The 16,811-nt window shown below is 55.3% G+C and overlaps 7 protein-coding genes and 1 non-coding gene across 8 annotated transcripts; 6 read left to right on the plus strand and 2 right to left on the minus strand.

Moving 5' to 3' along the window:
* The first annotated feature begins 494 nt into the window (after positions 1 to 494).
* B0H18DRAFT_1003213 (uncharacterized protein) lies at positions 495 to 3,146 on the plus strand. The gene is made up of 22 exons (XM_048028413.1): positions 495 to 672; positions 722 to 806; positions 864 to 900; positions 950 to 991; positions 1,053 to 1,066; positions 1,129 to 1,227; positions 1,295 to 1,304; positions 1,359 to 1,376; positions 1,440 to 1,465; positions 1,529 to 1,554; positions 1,613 to 1,647; positions 1,696 to 1,720; positions 1,792 to 1,803; positions 1,865 to 1,880; positions 1,939 to 1,984; positions 2,034 to 2,134; positions 2,203 to 2,262; positions 2,315 to 2,342; positions 2,403 to 2,460; positions 2,527 to 2,551; positions 2,614 to 2,767; positions 2,825 to 3,146. Exons 2-22 carry the CDS (start codon positions 727 to 729, stop codon positions 2,876 to 2,878), a joined length of 966 nt encoding a protein of 321 aa, XP_047894315.1. The 5' UTR covers positions 495 to 672; positions 722 to 726; the 3' UTR covers positions 2,879 to 3,146.
* A 373-nt stretch (positions 3,147 to 3,519) lies between these two features.
* B0H18DRAFT_932429 (uncharacterized protein) lies at positions 3,520 to 4,802 on the plus strand (the record flags this gene model as incomplete). Its single annotated transcript, XM_048041737.1, has 1 exon — positions 3,520 to 4,802. The coding sequence occupies exon 1, from the start codon at positions 3,567 to 3,569 to the stop codon at positions 4,800 to 4,802; it is 1,236 nt and encodes a 411-aa protein (XP_047894316.1). The 5' UTR covers positions 3,520 to 3,566.
* Positions 4,803 to 5,427: 625 nt separating this feature from the next.
* Positions 5,428 to 6,075, minus strand: B0H18DRAFT_954358 (Prefoldin-domain-containing protein; the record flags this gene model as incomplete). Its single annotated transcript, XM_048042266.1, has 4 exons — positions 5,428 to 5,592; positions 5,657 to 5,763; positions 5,820 to 5,922; positions 5,983 to 6,075. 4 exons carry the CDS (start codon positions 6,073 to 6,075, stop codon positions 5,428 to 5,430), a joined length of 468 nt encoding a protein of 155 aa, XP_047894317.1.
* Positions 6,076 to 6,172: 97 nt separating this feature from the next.
* Positions 6,173 to 6,251, plus strand: B0H18DRAFT_t88. Its single transcript has one exon. It is a non-coding gene; the product is annotated as a tRNA-Gly (tRNA).
* A 137-nt stretch (positions 6,252 to 6,388) lies between these two features.
* B0H18DRAFT_1104078 (uncharacterized protein) lies at positions 6,389 to 8,770 on the minus strand. Its single transcript, XM_048032604.1, has 4 exons — positions 8,560 to 8,770; positions 8,428 to 8,499; positions 7,450 to 8,369; positions 6,389 to 7,397 (listed from the first exon to the last, which is right to left on the minus strand). Exons 1-4 carry the CDS (start codon positions 8,591 to 8,593, stop codon positions 6,600 to 6,602), a joined length of 1,824 nt encoding a protein of 607 aa, XP_047894318.1. The 5' UTR covers positions 8,594 to 8,770; the 3' UTR covers positions 6,389 to 6,599.
* A 312-nt stretch (positions 8,771 to 9,082) lies between these two features.
* Positions 9,083 to 11,478, plus strand: B0H18DRAFT_284369 (SAC3/GANP/Nin1/mts3/eIF-3 p25 family-domain-containing protein). Its single transcript, XM_048037409.1, has 5 exons — positions 9,083 to 9,743; positions 9,805 to 9,912; positions 9,959 to 10,196; positions 10,248 to 11,024; positions 11,149 to 11,478. The coding sequence occupies exons 1-5, from the start codon at positions 9,540 to 9,542 to the stop codon at positions 11,280 to 11,282; spliced, it is 1,461 nt and encodes a 486-aa protein (XP_047894319.1). The 5' UTR covers positions 9,083 to 9,539; the 3' UTR covers positions 11,283 to 11,478.
* A 1,799-nt stretch (positions 11,479 to 13,277) lies between these two features.
* Positions 13,278 to 14,276, plus strand: B0H18DRAFT_1003249 (uncharacterized protein). The gene is made up of 3 exons (XM_048028414.1): positions 13,278 to 13,503; positions 13,554 to 13,800; positions 13,861 to 14,276. The coding sequence occupies exons 1-3, from the start codon at positions 13,380 to 13,382 to the stop codon at positions 14,078 to 14,080; spliced, it is 591 nt and encodes a 196-aa protein (XP_047894320.1). The 5' UTR covers positions 13,278 to 13,379; the 3' UTR covers positions 14,081 to 14,276.
* An 81-nt stretch (positions 14,277 to 14,357) lies between these two features.
* Positions 14,358 to 16,786, plus strand: B0H18DRAFT_1003255 (uncharacterized protein). The gene is made up of 6 exons (XM_048028415.1): positions 14,358 to 14,520; positions 14,582 to 14,778; positions 14,837 to 15,721; positions 15,785 to 16,049; positions 16,104 to 16,216; positions 16,265 to 16,786. Exons 1-6 carry the CDS (start codon positions 14,472 to 14,474, stop codon positions 16,457 to 16,459), a joined length of 1,704 nt encoding a protein of 567 aa, XP_047894321.1. The 5' UTR covers positions 14,358 to 14,471; the 3' UTR covers positions 16,460 to 16,786.
* Positions 16,787 to 16,811: the final 25 nt, after the last annotated feature.

Consider the following 16,811-nt stretch of genomic DNA (forward strand, 5'->3'; position numbering starts at 1 on the left):
CTGAGACGTGATACGCAACCGCTATCGCGGAGGAATACACTTGCAAACCTTGCCTCAGCTCAGGCTTGGCAGGCTACAACACTGATTACTGGTTGGCCACGGTCGGGGCGCCGCCATGTCGAACACGTAGGTTCATGCTGTCCCGAGGTTGTAGGTTTGGAGAGAGAGAGCGCCCGCCGTCTTCAAGCTGTGTCCGTCAGGGCTGTACTTCTTCTCCTGCGACATAACTAGCGGCGGACCTGGTAGATGCATTGAGCATACACTGCCGAGTCGGAAACAAACCTTGTCAACAGTGTCGAGGCTCTCATTAGCGCAATGGCTGTGAAACTGAATTTCAGCACATTGCTCGTCTCCAAAATTCTAACAATGGCAATTGTGTGGCTGGTGGACAGTGCGTCCTCCACTAGATGGTGCTGGTCACTTCAGACTCACACCCGCGCTGTACACTCAGAAATTGATAGCCAGATAGGGTTACGTTCACCCGAAACATCGCGCTCGATGTATCTCCGAAGACGACACGTTCCTTTACATCAGGAAGATGCGTGTACGTCTGAGTGATGTCTTGCTACTGGCAATGCCTCCAAATGAGCCGATGAAGAGTCCCGTGTCGCTTCATCGGCGGACAATAAAAGCCAACACCGCGAGGGACGCCCTCCCGTGCCACTCAACTCTGTAAGCGACCCGGGCTAGTACAGAACTATACTAAAATCAAGGGAACAAGTAAATATGTCGTCCACTCAGACTTTCAGCCTTAATCTCGGTTCCACTATGGGCGCCATGCTCATAGGTGTCGTCCTGAGTGCAATGTATGTTCCATGCTATGTTCTCGACGTCGCAGCGTTGTGTCTAACGATGACGGACAGGTTCCAAGGAATCACAACCATGCAAACCATCTTCTACGTACGTCATTCTACCATTGACTGCGTCGGTGCATGCTGATACGGCATAGTACACCACTTATCCCAAGGATCCTATACATCTAAAGCTTCTTGTGAGGGATTGCATTGCCAAATGACGCACGTCGGGCTGACGGTTTTGCCATTATCCTTCAGGTTGCTCTCCTATGGTATGTCCGTCAGCCTGATGCGCATGCTTGGCCCGTCTTTACGTTCATTTCTGCAATTGTAGGACTCTGGACATGCTGTCCCTCAGTATCATTGCTTATGGCTTATATACATATCTCGTGCTCGACTTCCTCGATGTTTTCGACCTCTTGCGTATCAACTGGTAAGAGATCTGTTGTTGCCCAGTCTCTTCACGACTTTGAGAATCCCTATTGACAAGCTGTACACAGGGGTTTTGCAGTAGGTCTTGACATTTATAACATTGGCACGAAATTGACATATTTCCTGCTCAAGACGGAACCTATCGTGTCTGTAAGTCTCCCATTCACCCCTCTAAGACTCCACGCCCGGTTTACTATTCTCAACGCGGTTAAGGGGACTATTGCTTTGATTGTCCACCTGTAAGTACTCAATTTGCAGTGAGCAGTTATAGACACATTTGACCAATTTTGAACACAATGTAGATTCTTGGCTCACAGGCTCTGGAGACGTCAGTTCACGATCTTTGGCGTCTGGAGACTAAGTACGCTGACCAATGGCCGTGGCAGTGAACAAGAAGTGGACACCGGTTGCCTTGTTGATCGTATGTCGTCAGGAAAATCTCTGTTTACACACTCTCACTCAGGGCTAGGTTGTTGCGTCGGTGTTCCCCTATGGTGAGTCGTCGTTCGCGCCACGTGCTCAGCGTTTGTGGGTTCTTTTGCTGATACGGCTGCGTACGATGAAGTCCTTGTATTCAGTGAGTACGGTCCCTTTGTCACACACAAAGATCATTGCGAGATGAAACTGGACATCAACAGTTGCTGCCCGGGAAGCGTAAGTTCAAGACCCCATAATAACAAACATTATGGAGTTGACCATACTGTGACGCTAGTCTGGGCTCTGACCGTATGTGGTCAGAGGTTAGCGCGAACCTACATGTACGTCTGGCGAATACACTGGTTCAATTCCGTGGCTGACATGGCGCAGTGGATATCCATAGCGTCTGTCACATCAACATCAGTCATCGACCTGGTCATCACCTGTGCAATTTGTGTCCAGCTATACTACAGCAAAACTGGCCTGCCACAGTACGTCTTTAGTTCAACCTTCTATGGACAAATACCACGGCTTACCGAGAATATGATCATGTACTTAGAACGAACAGAATGCTATACGTGATAACTTTGTACACGATCACAAGTGGCCTGGTCCCGACGTAAGTCACACTGTATAGCAGAATTGTGCATTTGAAAGTCACACCTTGATAGCATCGTCTGCTTTGGCGATTTGATTGCCGTACGTCGTCGTCTTCGTGTGACGCCACAGCATGGTGGTAAAAAGCTGACCCGTACGCAGTACGTTGCGGCACCGGACACACTGGCATTCGAAGTGTTCCAAGTGATAATATCACGAGGTGCGACGGACTGCATAGTGGACAAGTTTTACGAGATACTATCGATTCCTAATACACACCACACAGCCTACGTGAACACTTTGATGGCGACGTAAGCTTCAAGAATCTGCTTTTCTTCGCAGTGAAGGCACGTTGACTTTCTTGTACACCCAGTCTCAACAGCCGCAACGCCATCCGAGGACGCGGCGCGGCAAGTGAACTTGCCGCTGTTTCAGTACCAAGTGTAGCCTTCAGACGAAACACCAGCTCTGGGAACAGGTCGGCGACTCTGAGTATGACAGGAGATGCAGATGTAGAGATTTGTGCGGTGCGTATCATTTCGCACATCTCGTACGCAATATTCATGCGTCCGCAACTTGTGCAGATAAAGCAAAACGATGAAATATCCGCGCAGACCTTTTCGTGGAATGCTGAATAGGTGTCCTGTCGTTTTCAAGCTTCAGAATACGCAGTCAAAGATTGGCTAGTGAATATCATTACCGTCAGAGAGCTACTGTGGGATATCATGTTTAGGGCTCAGCGCGGGCAATGGTGTAATGCATACTAGTGAACGTACGTTATGATTGAACTTCGCTGCCCTTGTATGTGTCGCGGCCTCTCGCACAGCACGGCTCGGTGGGGGATGAATATCGATGAATCCTAGTACGTCTCGGATGGTGACCTTGTGCGACAACTGCATGGCACTGCCACGGTAGTTGAGAACGTATGCACGAGATTCGGAAAGCAGCCAACCTGTGCTAGCTATAATCATTTGGGAAGACTATTAATCGGCCGGAACTCGTCACTACAGAGGCTATGCTGGCAGTGAGCAGGCCAATCTGCTGTTGTGTTCAATAGTACTTACACCTTGGTCCTTTGGCGTCGCTGCCTCAGAAGGAAGAAGGTGACCAACAAAAAGGATAATGCTGCAGCCTCGTTGCTACGGAACGCGAAGGAACAAGACCGCAAGATCCCGATTAAGGAACATGTCCCATACATGGGGTTGTGGGTCCACTGTTAATAATGCTTAGTCAGCGACGAGGCGCAGTCGGCCGCTCCGCCTTGGCCAGCCGCCCGCATCCTCTACTTAAACTCCCACCAGCAACCTACCCACACATCCCTACGCTATGGCAGACGTCAAGGTAACAGCCCCTACCCCCGTTCTTCGAGACAGTGCTTATCAGGGCCGACAGGGGCCCACGATCGCCTCCAACAAGATGGCCATGTCCCGCGCCCTCGGTGCGGCGTTCCTCAACCACCAAGTCCAACAGCTGGAGAAGACAGTGTCCGACGTTGGACCTGGAGGTGCAAACTGGCGTGACCGGCGCACGCCCAAACACTTTGACCGACAAGGCCACAACGATGGGAAGCGCCCCCGTGGCGCTCCCACCAAACCGGCGTGGAAGCGGGACGGGGAGAGCACGGAGATAGACAGCGATGAGACGGGCAGACAGGGGGGCGGGAAAGTGGAGAAGGACGCGGACGTCATCGTCGTCGACGCCAGCGTGCTCGTCCATGCGATCAACCAGGTGAAGAAATGGTGCCGTGAGGGTCGGGAGGAGATCGTGATCGTGCCGCTCGAGGCCCTCAACACCCTCGACCTACTCAAGAAGGGCATGAGCTCGCTGGCACAGAGGGCCCGTGCGGCATCCCGCATTCTCGAGGCGCAGGTCGGGACGAACCCGCGGATCCGAGTGCAGCGTGACGATGCATTCGTGCTGTGGGACGGGGTCTTCGACAAACAGGTGCCACCCACGAGTTCGCCGGAGTGGGTTCGCCGAACAATCTGCTGTGCGCGTTGGGAAATCGACCATGTCGCAGACGAGGTCGATGCGTTCGCCACCAACGCGGGCCCCGGTGGCAATCAGCCCCGCGTCGTTTTAGCTGTGCTCTCTCAGGCTCCGGAGGCGCAATCCGAGGCTGTCTTCATACCGGGCAACCACCTGTCAGCGTCCCCAGTCCCCCTACCCGCGCCTCAGACGAACAGGCATGAGCCGCGCTCCTCCGGGGCGCTGGTTGCATTGTGGGCAGCCAAGGCAGGCATCGAGGTCCTCGAGGTGCCTCCCGCTCCGTCTGGTGGAAACACCACCAGTCGCAACACTTCTCCTGGTGGCGACGGGCGCCGCTCACCTCAGGCCACCCGGCGCTCCAACGAGGAGGACCGTGCAAAGCGAGGCGGGCGCCGGAACTCTCACATGCGGAACGGAGAACGTGGGGGCACCCCTGTTACCGTGCGTCCTAGCACTGGGACTGGCCTCGTGGAAAGGCCACCTGCCGTCATGGCTATGATGGAGGCGGTGGCTCAGCCGAGTCGAGTGGTTCGTGTCCTTGCGCGTGGAGAGAAGCTCGAGCCAGACACATGACGTGCAACAGCAACAACCATCGATGATATTTGAGGTATGCCGACATCTGCTTGCTTCTGTGGCATGAGACTGATACGCAAGAAAGACCTCAGGCTCGTATCCAGCTATTGCTTCTCACCCAGTGTACGGACACCGTCCGCATGACGGCAGACAGATTCGCGTACAGACGACGGTCTGGATGACCGTCCCGGCAGCGGAGGTTGCGCCGCACACGCAACGCACGCAGCGCATGGTTCTGGTTGACTCGAAACGACACGGAGGCGACAGGTCTGACGTATCGCACAGCGATAGTGACCGGTATGGTTCGCGGACTGTTGACATTGCCTCGGCGGGTGGCCTGACGAGTTCTACCACATATGCAAACCCCACAGCACATCTTAGATCCTTGGGTTCTGTGATCCTATGCCTAGTATGATCCTCTCATCTTTTCCGCATACATGTATCTTGGGTACCCCTGTACTGTATAGCTCGCGCGCATCCCTATATGATTCTTCTCCCACACCGAGCAGTGCTAGTGAGAAACGTCTGCAATCGGAATTGCAAATGTGGTACATAGGCATTACAACTACTGATTGTACACGGTATACAATCTGCGAGGCTGACACTGCTTTAACCGATTCCACCCTTACGATGCCTTCGGAGCTGCCTGTTCTTGTAGTTTCATCTGCATGATATTGATGAGATAGTTCATGTTGTCCTGCTTCTTGGCTATCGTATCTTGCAGGGCCTCGAGGTTCGTGCGGATGTAATCCACCTTGGCCTCGTAGTGCTTCACCGCCTGCGCCCGCGTCTAACACAGGGCGGTCAGTACACCAGCTCATAGCATCTGCATAGCATGCAGGAACGGCGCTCACTTTCTTCACATAGTATCCTGTACCGACGTCCACCACCACGTTCTCTGTGTCGCACAGCTTCCCCGGGACGTAGAGCGAATTCGTCAACGGCACAAGGATGGTCTTGTCTGGGCATGCGGCTAAGTCGTGGAAAGCCACCCGAACGGATGGCTGTTATGCTCACCTTTCCTCTCCGGAGTGACTTGCTTGACATTATCCATGCATGCCTTGAACTTGGCCTGCGCCTGCCTCAGTTGCGTGAACGAATTCGTGAGATGGGTGAGCTCCTGCAGAGGAATACGGAAGGGCGTGTCAGTGGGGTGATCAGAATGTTCGCACTGTCGCACCTCTTCGAGTTGTCGCCGCACATCTGCGAGTTGCGGGAGGTCCAGATCTGTTACATTGATTTGCTGAGGTTGGGGTGCGGTGGTCGACGCCATGGTGCCGGCATCCACAAGGATGCGACATCGAGTTCGAGCAAAGGCTCGTTCTACGGCAAGTGTGTAATCATATATGTACAGCCTGCTCACTTTATATGCATTCGTGGTGTAGCGGTAACATTGGGTCTTCCCATTGGAGATTGGCCTAGCTCCGGGTTCGACTCCCGGCGGATGCATGACATTCCTTGCAAGCAGTCTTTTTTCGTGTTGCTTCCTAGTAAAAAATGCCCATAGCCTTGGCTGACTCGGATCACCTGGCAACACCAGATGCGTGTACTTACCATCCTCATCGGCTTCATTGACTGGTCAGAAAGGCTTATTCAAGAACACCTTCAGTATTGGAGAAGGCAAGGGCGACAGTTACGCTCGTCGTACTTATCAGCGACTGCATCCTCCGGTCCAGGATGAGAGACCGAGAATGATGATAATGCTGCATGCGTAGAATGACACTCGTAGGTACACACACTCATAGCTACATATATATGGCTATAACATGCTCGTCGCAAATATCAGGAATATCCGCTCTAACCTAGTCCGAAGATGAGCCCCGCCAGATCTCGCCAGCCGCGTCGCACTGTGACCTTCGACCCGCCTCCATACTCGTCACCCAACCACTCTATGAACCTGGCATCCAACCCGCTGAAGGGACCTAGCTCAAACGATATGACATCTTTCGGTGTCAAGACGATCACGTCCAGGGGGCTCCCACTCTCTGCTCGCGCTTGTGCACGTCTTAGCGGGACGAGTTCAGCGAGGCGGACGAGGGTGACGGAGGTATTGGTGTGGAACGTCTGTAGCAATGCGAGCGTGGTGATGACCTGCCGCGCGCGACGGCTGCCGTCGCCCTCGAAGTGGGTGACTGTCGCGGAGTTCTTGAGCTGGCGAGCGGAGACTGCTGACAGGCTCGTACTAGCGGACTGCGCATCGCCCTTGCTACTAGCCCATGCCAACACCGACATGCCGCTGTTCCTGGCGATGCCGCGTAGCGAGCGGGTCGTAGATGTTGAGGCCTCAACCGTGCGGCCTTCGATCCCCATACCTAGTGTGCGCACGTACGTCTTGGGGACGCGCAGCGAAAGCGCGTCATCGCCCTCCAGGCGGAGGCTGCCCCAGTTGCTGGAGCTACAGGGATATGATGGGCTTCCTCGCCAGGAGCCCATCCATAGACCTGCGCACACTACACAGACGTCCTCGTACACGCGCCAGATATCTGTCCAGGAGCCAGACCTCGTACGCGGTCTCCCACTGCCTGAGGATGGGTCGCAGCAGTCGTCGGTATCCTCGCCCGCGTCGATCCGCAGTAACCGGTCGATTTCAGACCACTAGACAGCCGTTAGCGCCGCGGCGAAAAGGAAACGCTGGGAACGTAGTTACCAGCTTGACATCGCTCCAGGTGAAACGCACCACCGACAGGCGATGCGACGGCATCTTCGACCCCGACGGTTCACAGGGCTTCGTCACGTAGAATGCTGGTCGGGTATTAGGTGTCGACGTCCGCAGATCAATGAGAAGGTCATAGCATGAAGGTTTCTCGAGGAAGATGGCATCCGTCGTGCACGCAATCCATCCACGGCTAGACTTGCTCTCTCCCTCAAGCTTCGACAAGTCGTTGAGCGTGACCATGCCGAGCACCTTCACGCCTTCGGTGCTCTTCCCCATCAGTTTCGGCGCTGGTTGGGTATCATCATCGTCAATCGGGGTATCGGCCTCTCCCATCTGGCACTGGTAACATAGGTCCGCAGCAACCTGGCAGAGTATACACGCAGCCTCGACAGGCGGGAGGGTATATATCAGTATTCGTCGTCGTCCGAGGACGTGTTTGTACAGCGTGAGCGAGGAGGGCCCGAGTATGCGCAGCAGATGGGGCAGGTGGATTGTCGGGTCAGTGTCGAGCGCTGCGCTATCCCCCTCGAGTTCGGCGCTCCAGCCTCCCCAGTCACCTGCGCCGCCCAGGTCTGGTTGACGTGCCTTGCGCTGCTCGAAGAATGCGCGCGCGGGCTCCCAGTCGTGCTCGAGAGGGATTAGCGTGTCTCGGTCTCCGAGGGAAGACCGTATCGTGTGGAAGAGCGCCTTCAGTGCGGGGACGTGCAACCAAGGTCGCGGGCGAGGAGAGTGGGCTAGCAGGATGCCGAGCGAGGATAGGCGATAACCGCGGTGCCCCTCCTCTGCGGTCTCTTGACGGTGGAAAACGCAGACGCCTTGGTAGTCGTCCTTCGTGAAGTACACAACGTCGCGCTCCATCGTGTGCAGTCCGCTCGGAAGGCAGCTGTATTCTACATGGCTCAGGTCGACGTCTACACAAGAAGATGTCCGTTGTGAGCTATGTGATACGGAGCAAAGAAGCAAACGTACCGTCGGTAGCCCTGAGCGACCAATCGACGACATTTCCCCGGGTAGGATGAAATGCGGCATGAAAGATAGCAACTGGTAGAGGTAAATTCAGGGCTAACCAAGTCTACTCCTAGTGTCCGCGGCGTCACTTACCTACATCCTGCGGTGCCTTTCCGTTCGCATCCATCGAATAAGTAGTTTCGTCCACCAGATAGTTCACGTGCTGTATTATCCAAGAAATCTGTTTAGAAGACGAAAAAGGCAGCGGGCAGAGGCCCGAGCTGGTAGTAGCGTGGACGCTTCTGAGCAACGAGCGAGCGAGCGGGCGAGGGGACGAGGACGGGTTGAGGACGGGGACGGGGAGGACGAGAAGGACGACAACCGAAGCGCCGAGCGATCGGAGATATCACGTGTTGACTTCTAAGTAGTATTGAGTGGTAAGTTCATTAACTCTTTAAGTAAATGGACGCAATACAGAAATACTGCAGACATAAGAAATTTCGTGACCATCTTTCCCTAAGTATCGAAGAATACACGATTCCCCAGCATTTGAATGTAATACGAGCAACAGCGGTCGTAGAGAAGTGCGCGACGACACTTACGTAATGTGGCTATTGTCGCGCGCGCTCTGAGCGCGTCTCAACTGTGGCGCGTGCTCTGTCCTCCTCGTCCTCCTCGTCCTCCTCCTCTCCTTGTTTACCCTGTCTGACCTGACTCTGCAGAGCTGACTTTGCACACGTACGACGCGTTATGATGGAGACGAAGCCGTCTCGTGGCCGTGGAACGCGTTCACAGGGCGCTGGCGGCCGTACACAGTCCAAGAACCGGAAGTGGGTCGCTGGTCAAGACAACACAAGCTCTGGCCACACCAGCGACAGCGAACGACGAGAACGCAGCGGGAGGAAACAGCACGAAAATGGCAGAATTTCCACTGCTCATCCGTCTCCATCTCCTTTCCTCGGCGTGTCCAACCCGGATGACGGGGCCAGTGGCACGGAAGACGACCATAGCATGGACGAGGACACCGCTGAAGAAGCTGGTGACAACGACAATGAATATCCTCCAGACCCTGAAACGCCGCAGGAGCGTGAGCGGTTCTGGCAGGAGGTGAGCAGTCGCACCCACTATGTGGCATGGAACGACTTACATCGCTCCAGCTCGTGAAAGCGCGGGAAGCGGAACGTAAGACAGCCATCGCGGAAGGAAAGATGGATGATCCAGCCGTTCCGAGAAGACTAGACGAGGCGATCACTATGGTTGGGACGTGTATGGACATGTGTCCCAGGTTCGAACGCTACCGGCGTGAACGTGAAAATAACCTGGATAAGTGGGAGGTGGTGCGTTCGGACATCTCTGTTACCCTTGTAGTACTGCTGGAGAGAGCTGCTATGCTTTCAGATACCTGGGACGAAACGTGTAGCCCATAAACGCGCTGTCAAGATCTACGAACGAGCGGCAGGCGACAAGACGCTTCCGTCTGATCTACGACCTCCTCCTGTACTCAAGGCAAGTTCTCGTGTTGGCGGGACTTCCATGACTGACCGAGGTTTAGAAAACACTCAATTACCTTTTCCACGCTCTCCTCGTCAAAGAGGGGTTCACACAGACATATGACTTCATCCGTGACCGCTCACGAGCGGTTCGCAGCGACTTCACCATGCAGCACGAGCATGGGCCGCTTGCTATTGAGTGCCACGATCGCTGTGCTCGCTTTCATATTCTTGCCCTCCATCTCGAGCGCGACAACCCGAGGTTCTCCGTTGCTCTGGAAGAGCAACAACTGATGAACAGTATGTCAGGCTCTAAACAACGGCGTGACAGCAGTGCTCATCCCTTCATAGCTTTGCAGAGCTTGAAAGAGTTCTACGAAGACCAGCGTGGGGCGTATGAAGCCCCAACCGAGTTGGAGATGCGCGTATACCATCGCCTCATCCACATTCGTGACCAGAAGGAACGGCGAGAGGACGTCCCCGAGTGGATCACATCTCACCCCGTCTTCCAGTACACGACGCAATTTCGCCTACATGTGCAGGCGAAGAGTGCTCCCATCACCAAGACTTCTCGCCTAGTCGTTGATGCCTCGGGCATGGAGATCTTTGGGAAGCTCGCTGCGGTGCTCAGAGAGCAGGGCGACACGGTGATGATATACCTCGTCGCATGCATCTTAGAGAGGCTGTTCGGGAAGGACACGATCGACGACATCGAGACTATTCGCGGCGACCTCACCATACCAGATATTATTGATGGCATCTCGAGGCCTTCTGCCGTTCGTGCAGTCGTCTCAGTGCCCAACCCCAGTCAGCCTGTCCCTGGGCCTTCTGGCAATACGTCGAAGAATATAGAGCAAGTGAACGCTACCAAAATCGGGCCTACTGCATCTCCATTCGCGGCCGCGGCGACGTCATTTGCCGCCCCTGCAAATGCCACCCAGCCCGTCAAGTCGGCATTCGGAAACTTGGCGTCCAAACCAAATCCCTTTGGAAGCTCTTCCGTGTTCGGAACCACAAGCGCTTTCGGAGCTGCAGGATCAGCCAACGCTACGTCTCAGTCTCACGCCAATACGACCAAATCAGCATTTGCGGGCTTCGCTAACGGGAACGCTACGTTCCCTGGCACGAGCAGCTCGCCGCCGCAGGCAGCTCCTAACGTATTCGGAAGCACGGCATTCCCGTCAGGCTCGAGTAGCACTTTCTCGGGTCTGACCGCTGCCACGACCCAACATACTTCGCAAGCGATGACGAGCCAATCTAATGGCAGTACCTTCGGCTCTGCCACTGCCCATTCCCCATCACTCAATCCTGAGGCTACGGCATTTACCCCGCCCAAGCCGGCATCAACATCTTTCTTGTCTACTCCCCCAACCGCTGCGCCCTTAGCGCGTTCCGACCCCTCTACATTTGTCGCCGTCACCCACGCGAGCCAACCAAGTCAGCTCGCAGCAGCAACGGCTCCATTGTTCCAGCCGGTGGCACCCGCTGTTCCGGGCTTTACTACACCTGCACCTCCCCCACTAGCACCGTTTACACCGGCTTCAATATCAAACCAGCATGCACAAGCTTCAACTTCTGCTCTAGCCCCGTTGCCGGCCCCACCACGTACCACGGAGAGGCCGTCGATATTCACAGGTTTACCCACCGCTGTACCTCACCCACAACCTCATCCTCAAACCCCTCCGTCAAACGCAACACCCTCCGCGTCTACGTTTAACTTCGAGACCCCGGGGAGCAGCGGGTCCCGGCCACACATCTCGCCACTGGTCCCTCCGCCTATGGAGAAGATCCATCCGATGTCTCTTCCGCCTACACCGACTTCGCGGTGGTTCGACCCCACATCAGGCAACGGTTCCTCCGGCATCCCTAACGTCACCAGGAAGAAGTCCGGCTTGGGCTTCCCTCAGCTCTTCTTGCCGTCGTCTAACTCTGCTGAACTGTTGAGTCCCTTGCAGATGAACTCGCCTGGGTTCCCGAAGCCTAAGGCCGGCCCTGTTGGTAGCCCATCGCCCTTGTCTCGCGAGTCGCCCGCGCAGCCTTTAGTTGAGTCGCCAACCCGCGTGGAGCCTGATGAGGCTCTCCCTCTGGGCGAGAGGCATACTCCTTCGAAAGGCAAGGGTAAGGCGAGGGCAGAACCAGTGGATCTTGGGAAGATTCTGTCCGAGTATCTCGCGGCGAAGAATCGCAAGGTCATGAAGTACTACTACAAGCGGTGGGAGGACCGGACCATCGAGCAAGGTCGATGGAAGGAGGCATGCGAGCGCGGCGAGGCCTACAAGGCCAAGGTTCGGCGGCAACGGCAACGCCTCCCTCCGACGTTCAGCACACCGACGATGCAAAACTTGCAACGAGAGGAAGAGCCGAAGAAGCGAAGGATGTCTGCGGGTGAGCTTATACGCCCAAGACGAATGCGTCGAGCTGCTGCTTCGCATTATGAACACCCGCTCACGGACGAGGAGCTCGCGCGACGGTTGAAAGAGGTGCAGCACCATTGCCGCTCGTCACAGTAGCTTTCTTATATCCTGATTCCTTTTATCTTTGGCTATAGAATCACGAAGAGTCCAAGATGCGCTGGTCGGCGGGCACATTCTTGCGTAGCCTCCGCGCGCACTTGAAGAGCATAAGCACGAATAATAAGTCGCTAGCCGAATGGCGGCTGTGGCTGGCGGTCAATCCGTTCTTCGACCCGACGGCGATCTGGCTGGAGACCAAGTTCGACGCGGAGAAGCTGGGCGATTTTAGTATCGATTTGGTCACGTCGTTACCAGCCATCCCTACCCCAAAACCGTTCCCGCGAGGCTCACCGGGGCTCATCGTTTTCGAGCGTACGCCACTAGAGCGCATAAAGGATGACATCGAGAAGTATGGGAATTACTGCCGTGTATTCGTCAGTGGATTGACCACCTTCCGTACACAGACGACTCCGCACACTGGATGACACCGTACGACTAAGGGACATAGTGGCCAGCCTGCCTCCTGTCAAGGATCGGCGTTTCATTCCTACTCTGATGGTCGTACATTGGATCAGCCAGACCGACGCGAACGTGACGGACGACTTTACTAAGGAGGTAGGCCTTCCGTGGACCATCCTTTGTTGCGTACCTTACCTTCGGATAGGTGCAAAAACACCTGGACAACGGCGTCTTCAAGAGTCTGCATGTCCTTAGCGCTCCGGATGTATCCGGCAGGCTCGATCCCAAGTTTCAAGAGTTCTTGAAGATGGCGACACTGGATTTGACAGACCAGTTGATGGAGACTATCACTTGGAAGGGTGTGTCACAGGATATCATCGCATGGTTGGTAAGATGCTAACACAGGGGTCCTAGCCTTGGCCAAACGCTTGACGACTCCATTCACAACGGTGGTTTCTGATTGGTTGGACAGTTGCTGGGCCGATGAGCAGTGTGAGCACTCCCCTTCCCATAGATCGTATGAGGTCGTCTGATAAATCTATCAGTCGATTGGCTGCGATATGAACACGTCATGGTCTCTATCCACAATCTCCAGAGCGCTGTTGTCCAAATCCTTCTGGCGCTTTTCGGTCATGCACAACGCGTCGAAGTCAAACGTATCGCAGATCCAGAGTCATATGTCCACTTCGGCAAAGGTGTGTGTTTTCCGTCTGCTCTGCATGACGGCGCTCTCATATCAATGTAGGACATATGATGGGGCCGTTCTTGGACGCTCTGGCAAAACTGCCCATCGAAACCGCCGAGCGAGTAGTCCAAGCAAATCCGTCTTCCCAATACACCTTCGGAAAGGACGTACTCGAGGATGTTCTCGCCGCTTTCGACATGGCTTTCCAGTTATCTAACGGTAAACTCCGCGAGCGATGGCTCGCTGTTGTATCTGAACGATCTTCGTCAAAAAGACCGGCGGAGGACGATGAAAGCATGCTTGAAAGGTGGGATTAATCAACGTCTATGTGACAAACGCTGACTGTCTCGATCTTGGATTGCTGTAGTTTGCCAAGCTCTCATTCACAGAAGCGTTTACGATCTGACAGCGGGTCCAGTGGTGATGCAGATAGGGTCGTACCCTTCACCAATGGTGTTTCTGTGTCTCCGTCGCCGAGTATAGCGCCGTCCTTGTCCACCGAAGGCGAGACGCCCCGTGTTAGCGTGCAGATGCTGCGCTCTTTGACGCGAGACGTGCTCAAGACGTATGGCAAAAACCCAAGATAGAGCACGAATGATATAACGACGGATTCATATTATTTACTTATTTGGGCTGTATTGCTATGTTCCTCATTGCTTCACTGCTTGCTGGATCGTGATGTACAACAAGACGCTGCGGAAATCATCTTTCACTCATTTGTATCAGTATAGTTACTCTCCAGACTGGTGCTGTAAGCAATGCAAGCTCGACGCTGGATGCCATACATAAGTCTCAGTGAGTCATGCTCTGAAGCCTGAAGGTGGCCGGGGCGCGTCGCGCGCGGCCCGGACCGCCCAAAAGCGTGCCACTGCCGTGCATGCGCGCAGCCTCCTCCTCCTCAACCACCATCTCAGGTCGTTGAGGAACTACATCTCCCATACTATTCAAGACTTGGCCTCAATATTCGTACAAGGAACGATGGAGGTAGTCGGAGCCGGTCCAGTTCCAAGCTCGGGGGGCATATACGGTATCCTGATCCATCGCTTTGTTCTCCAAGATCCCCGTCTCGCTGACCCTGTGGCAATCAGGCGTAGTGCTGCATATCGAGGCCGCTGGTGACAGGCAAGCAGAGACCTTGACATTCCTCAAGGTCGTCACCAGAGCAGTGATAATCGGTCGGAAATCTAAGCAAGCACGGCCGGAGGGCGTCCCTCACAATGCCCTCTTCCTCTGTCCCGTAGTCAGCCGCAAGCATGCGAAGATCACCTTCACGGAATATGGCAATGTTAGCTGCGCCTCTCTACAGTATGTGCTGTGCCTTCACTGACTGGTAGGCCACCCAGGCGTACATCATGGACCTGCGTTCCCACCATGGGACACATCTCCTGCGGCCGGGCGAAACCCTCGCCAAGATGCTCGAACCCGAAACCGCTACTGTCCTTGCCGATGGGGACGTCATTACCTTTGGCAAGAGCGTCGGGCGCGACAAGGACCTTGTTCTACCCGTTGTCGCGCGCGTACAGCTCCTCTTCTCACCAGGTGCAAGCATCGCACCACCACTGCCCGAGCGCATAACCCTCTCTCCCGACACCGCTCCCTCGGAGCAGTCGCCCGCTCCTGGGACCTCCGGGCGATACGGAATCTACGTATCGTCCGATTCCTCGGCGTCGTCTTCGGACGAAGATTCTGACATCGAAGAGATCCCGCCGCCAGCGACCTTCTCGCCGCCTCTGAGAATGATGAAGTCATCGCAATCATCGCAGGCATCCAACCTGAGCGGCAGGCTGCAGCTTTTGAGGAACCTGCTGCCTGCTGTGCCTTCCACTTGTGTAGACGAACCCACGCCGACTGCGTTCGCGCAATTGCTTGCTCTGCCCATGCCCGGTGCGATTGACCGTGACAGTTCTTCTGAGAGTTCTTCCTCCGCAGAGTCATACGCAAAGGAAGATGACGACCTCTATATGAACGAGCCTCCCTTGGAACCCGGCCAGGTTCAGTTCGACGATTGGCATAGCCTCTACGAGCCACCGAGTCCTAGGCAGCCTGCGAGTGACTTCGAGGTCCCGCGCGCACCGTCTGTGGAAGCGCAGCCGCCATATCCTGTGGGTGGAGGCCCATCCCTTGTCGAGCCTCTTCCTAGCCAGTTCGACATTCGGAATGATCGCCCGATTACCCCTGAACTTACGGCCTCGCTTACTTCCCTCGAGGGCCGCATACAGACTGCCCAAGTCAGTGTTTTACTTTTACTCTCCTGGCTGTCGCATGCGGGACACATTCTGATTCTCTGCTAGGAGGACATTTCCCTGTTGCGCCACATCCGTACGACCGACGAGGAGCGCTTCGATGTGCACGTCCGCGAGGTCAAGGCGCGCCTCGCCGCGCTCGATGAGGCAATCCGTGCGCCCGCGCCGTTCACAGCCGAACGTAGCGCAGCGATAACAGAAGTTGTGGCGCGCATGGACACCCTGCAGGGGAAGATGTCCGTGCTGGAGAACCGCGCCGCGGATGTCGGGCCTCGTGAGGATGGCCTGAAGGAGATCAAGGCGATGCTGGAGGGTGCGTCTTTGATGCGTTTGTTGTCGGCGCTGATGATGCCAACGTGTCATACAGAGATCAAGACGATTCGCGAGAACGGTGAGAAGCAGATTGCGCTCGAGCTTGAGGCCGTCCGGGTCGCGCGCGCGCAGGCGGAGGCAGCGGCAGCAGAGGCTGTTGCGCGGCTGGTCAGTACACCTCTCCCGAGCTCACTCGTGCATACTCACTCCCCACAGGCTGCGAACCCGCTAAAGCGCAAACGCTCGGAGGACGACGACCTCGGCGAGGATGAGACGAGCGATGCGCGCATCGTAGCGCCGATGCCGAAACGTAGGCGCATGGCGCGCCGTGTGGCGACTATGCTCGCGCGTACCGTGACTGTGGCGACGGTCGGTGCTGTCGCGACCTGGACGGCCCTTGCCTTTGCGTGATAATGGTGTCAGTTTCCAATTCGTTCGATTTTGTGCATGGACATCGGAGATAGTGTACGATGGAGAAGGTCTTCGATTATGTATCATTCAAGACAGATTCGTTTTGGTGTATGTGTATGTGTAGATTTGTTCGTCATGTGGCAGTAGTTTCTGTTTCTTCGCATTGTACAGTATATGTACATGCGATTCGTTGCTCAGATCATAGCCTCAGCTGTCCTAGGCTCGAGTCCGCACCTGGAACTGAACCCCTCAGCGGCTGAGCTGCTTACCTGCTACATGAACAGCTCACAGTACAGTACGTAAAATTATGAGTCCCCGCGAGGGCAGCAAAAATCTCGATCACAACAACCTA

This window comes from Fomitopsis serialis (genome assembly GCF_022376445.1).
Source record: "Fomitopsis serialis strain Sig1Antser10 chromosome Unknown B0H18scaffold_27, whole genome shotgun sequence".
NCBI lineage: Eukaryota > Fungi > Basidiomycota > Agaricomycetes > Polyporales > Fomitopsidaceae > Fomitopsis > Fomitopsis serialis.

Excerpts from the sequence above, each read along its gene's own strand:
- B0H18DRAFT_1003213 (XM_048028413.1), top strand. The coding sequence starts at position 727 with ATGTCGTCCACTCAGACTTTCAGCCTTAATCTCGGTTCCACTATGGGC. Across the intron at positions 807-863 it reads GGTGTCGTCCTGAGTGCAAT|GTTCCAAGGAATCACAACCA; the intron begins GTATGTTCCATG and ends GATGACGGACAG. Across the intron at positions 1,985-2,033 it reads AGGTTAGCGCGAACCTACAT|TGGATATCCATAGCGTCTGT; the intron begins GTACGTCTGGCG and ends GACATGGCGCAG.
- B0H18DRAFT_1104078 (XM_048032604.1), bottom strand. The coding sequence starts at position 8,593 with ATGGATGCGAACGGAAAGGCACCGCAGGATGTAG. Across the intron at positions 8,500-8,559 it reads AAAGGCACCGCAGGATGTAG|TTGCTATCTTTCATGCCGCA; the intron begins GTAAGTGACGCC and ends TACCTCTACCAG. Across the intron at positions 7,398-7,449 it reads CCTGGAGCGATGTCAAGCTG|TGGTCTGAAATCGACCGGTT; the intron begins GTAACTACGTTC and ends ACGGCTGTCTAG.
- B0H18DRAFT_284369 (XM_048037409.1), top strand. The coding sequence starts at position 9,540 with ATGGAACGACTTACATCGCTCCAGCTCGTGAAAGCGCGGGAAGCGGAA. Across the intron at positions 9,913-9,958 it reads GACCTCCTCCTGTACTCAAG|AAAACACTCAATTACCTTTT; the intron begins GCAAGTTCTCGT and ends ACCGAGGTTTAG. Across the intron at positions 11,025-11,148 it reads CGCTACGTTCCCTGGCACGA|CCAATCTAATGGCAGTACCT; the intron begins GCAGCTCGCCGC and ends AGCGATGACGAG.
- B0H18DRAFT_1003249 (XM_048028414.1), top strand. The coding sequence starts at position 13,380 with ATGGTCTCTATCCACAATCTCCAGAGCGCTGTTGTCCAAATCCTTCTG. Across the intron at positions 13,504-13,553 it reads ATATGTCCACTTCGGCAAAG|GACATATGATGGGGCCGTTC; the intron begins GTGTGTGTTTTC and ends ATATCAATGTAG. Across the intron at positions 13,801-13,860 it reads GATGAAAGCATGCTTGAAAG|TTTGCCAAGCTCTCATTCAC; the intron begins GTGGGATTAATC and ends GGATTGCTGTAG.
- B0H18DRAFT_1003255 (XM_048028415.1), top strand. The coding sequence starts at position 14,472 with ATGGAGGTAGTCGGAGCCGGTCCAGTTCCAAGCTCGGGGGGCATATAC. Across the intron at positions 15,722-15,784 it reads GCCGCATACAGACTGCCCAA|GAGGACATTTCCCTGTTGCG; the intron begins GTCAGTGTTTTA and ends ATTCTCTGCTAG. Across the intron at positions 16,050-16,103 it reads GATCAAGGCGATGCTGGAGG|AGATCAAGACGATTCGCGAG; the intron begins GTGCGTCTTTGA and ends CGTGTCATACAG.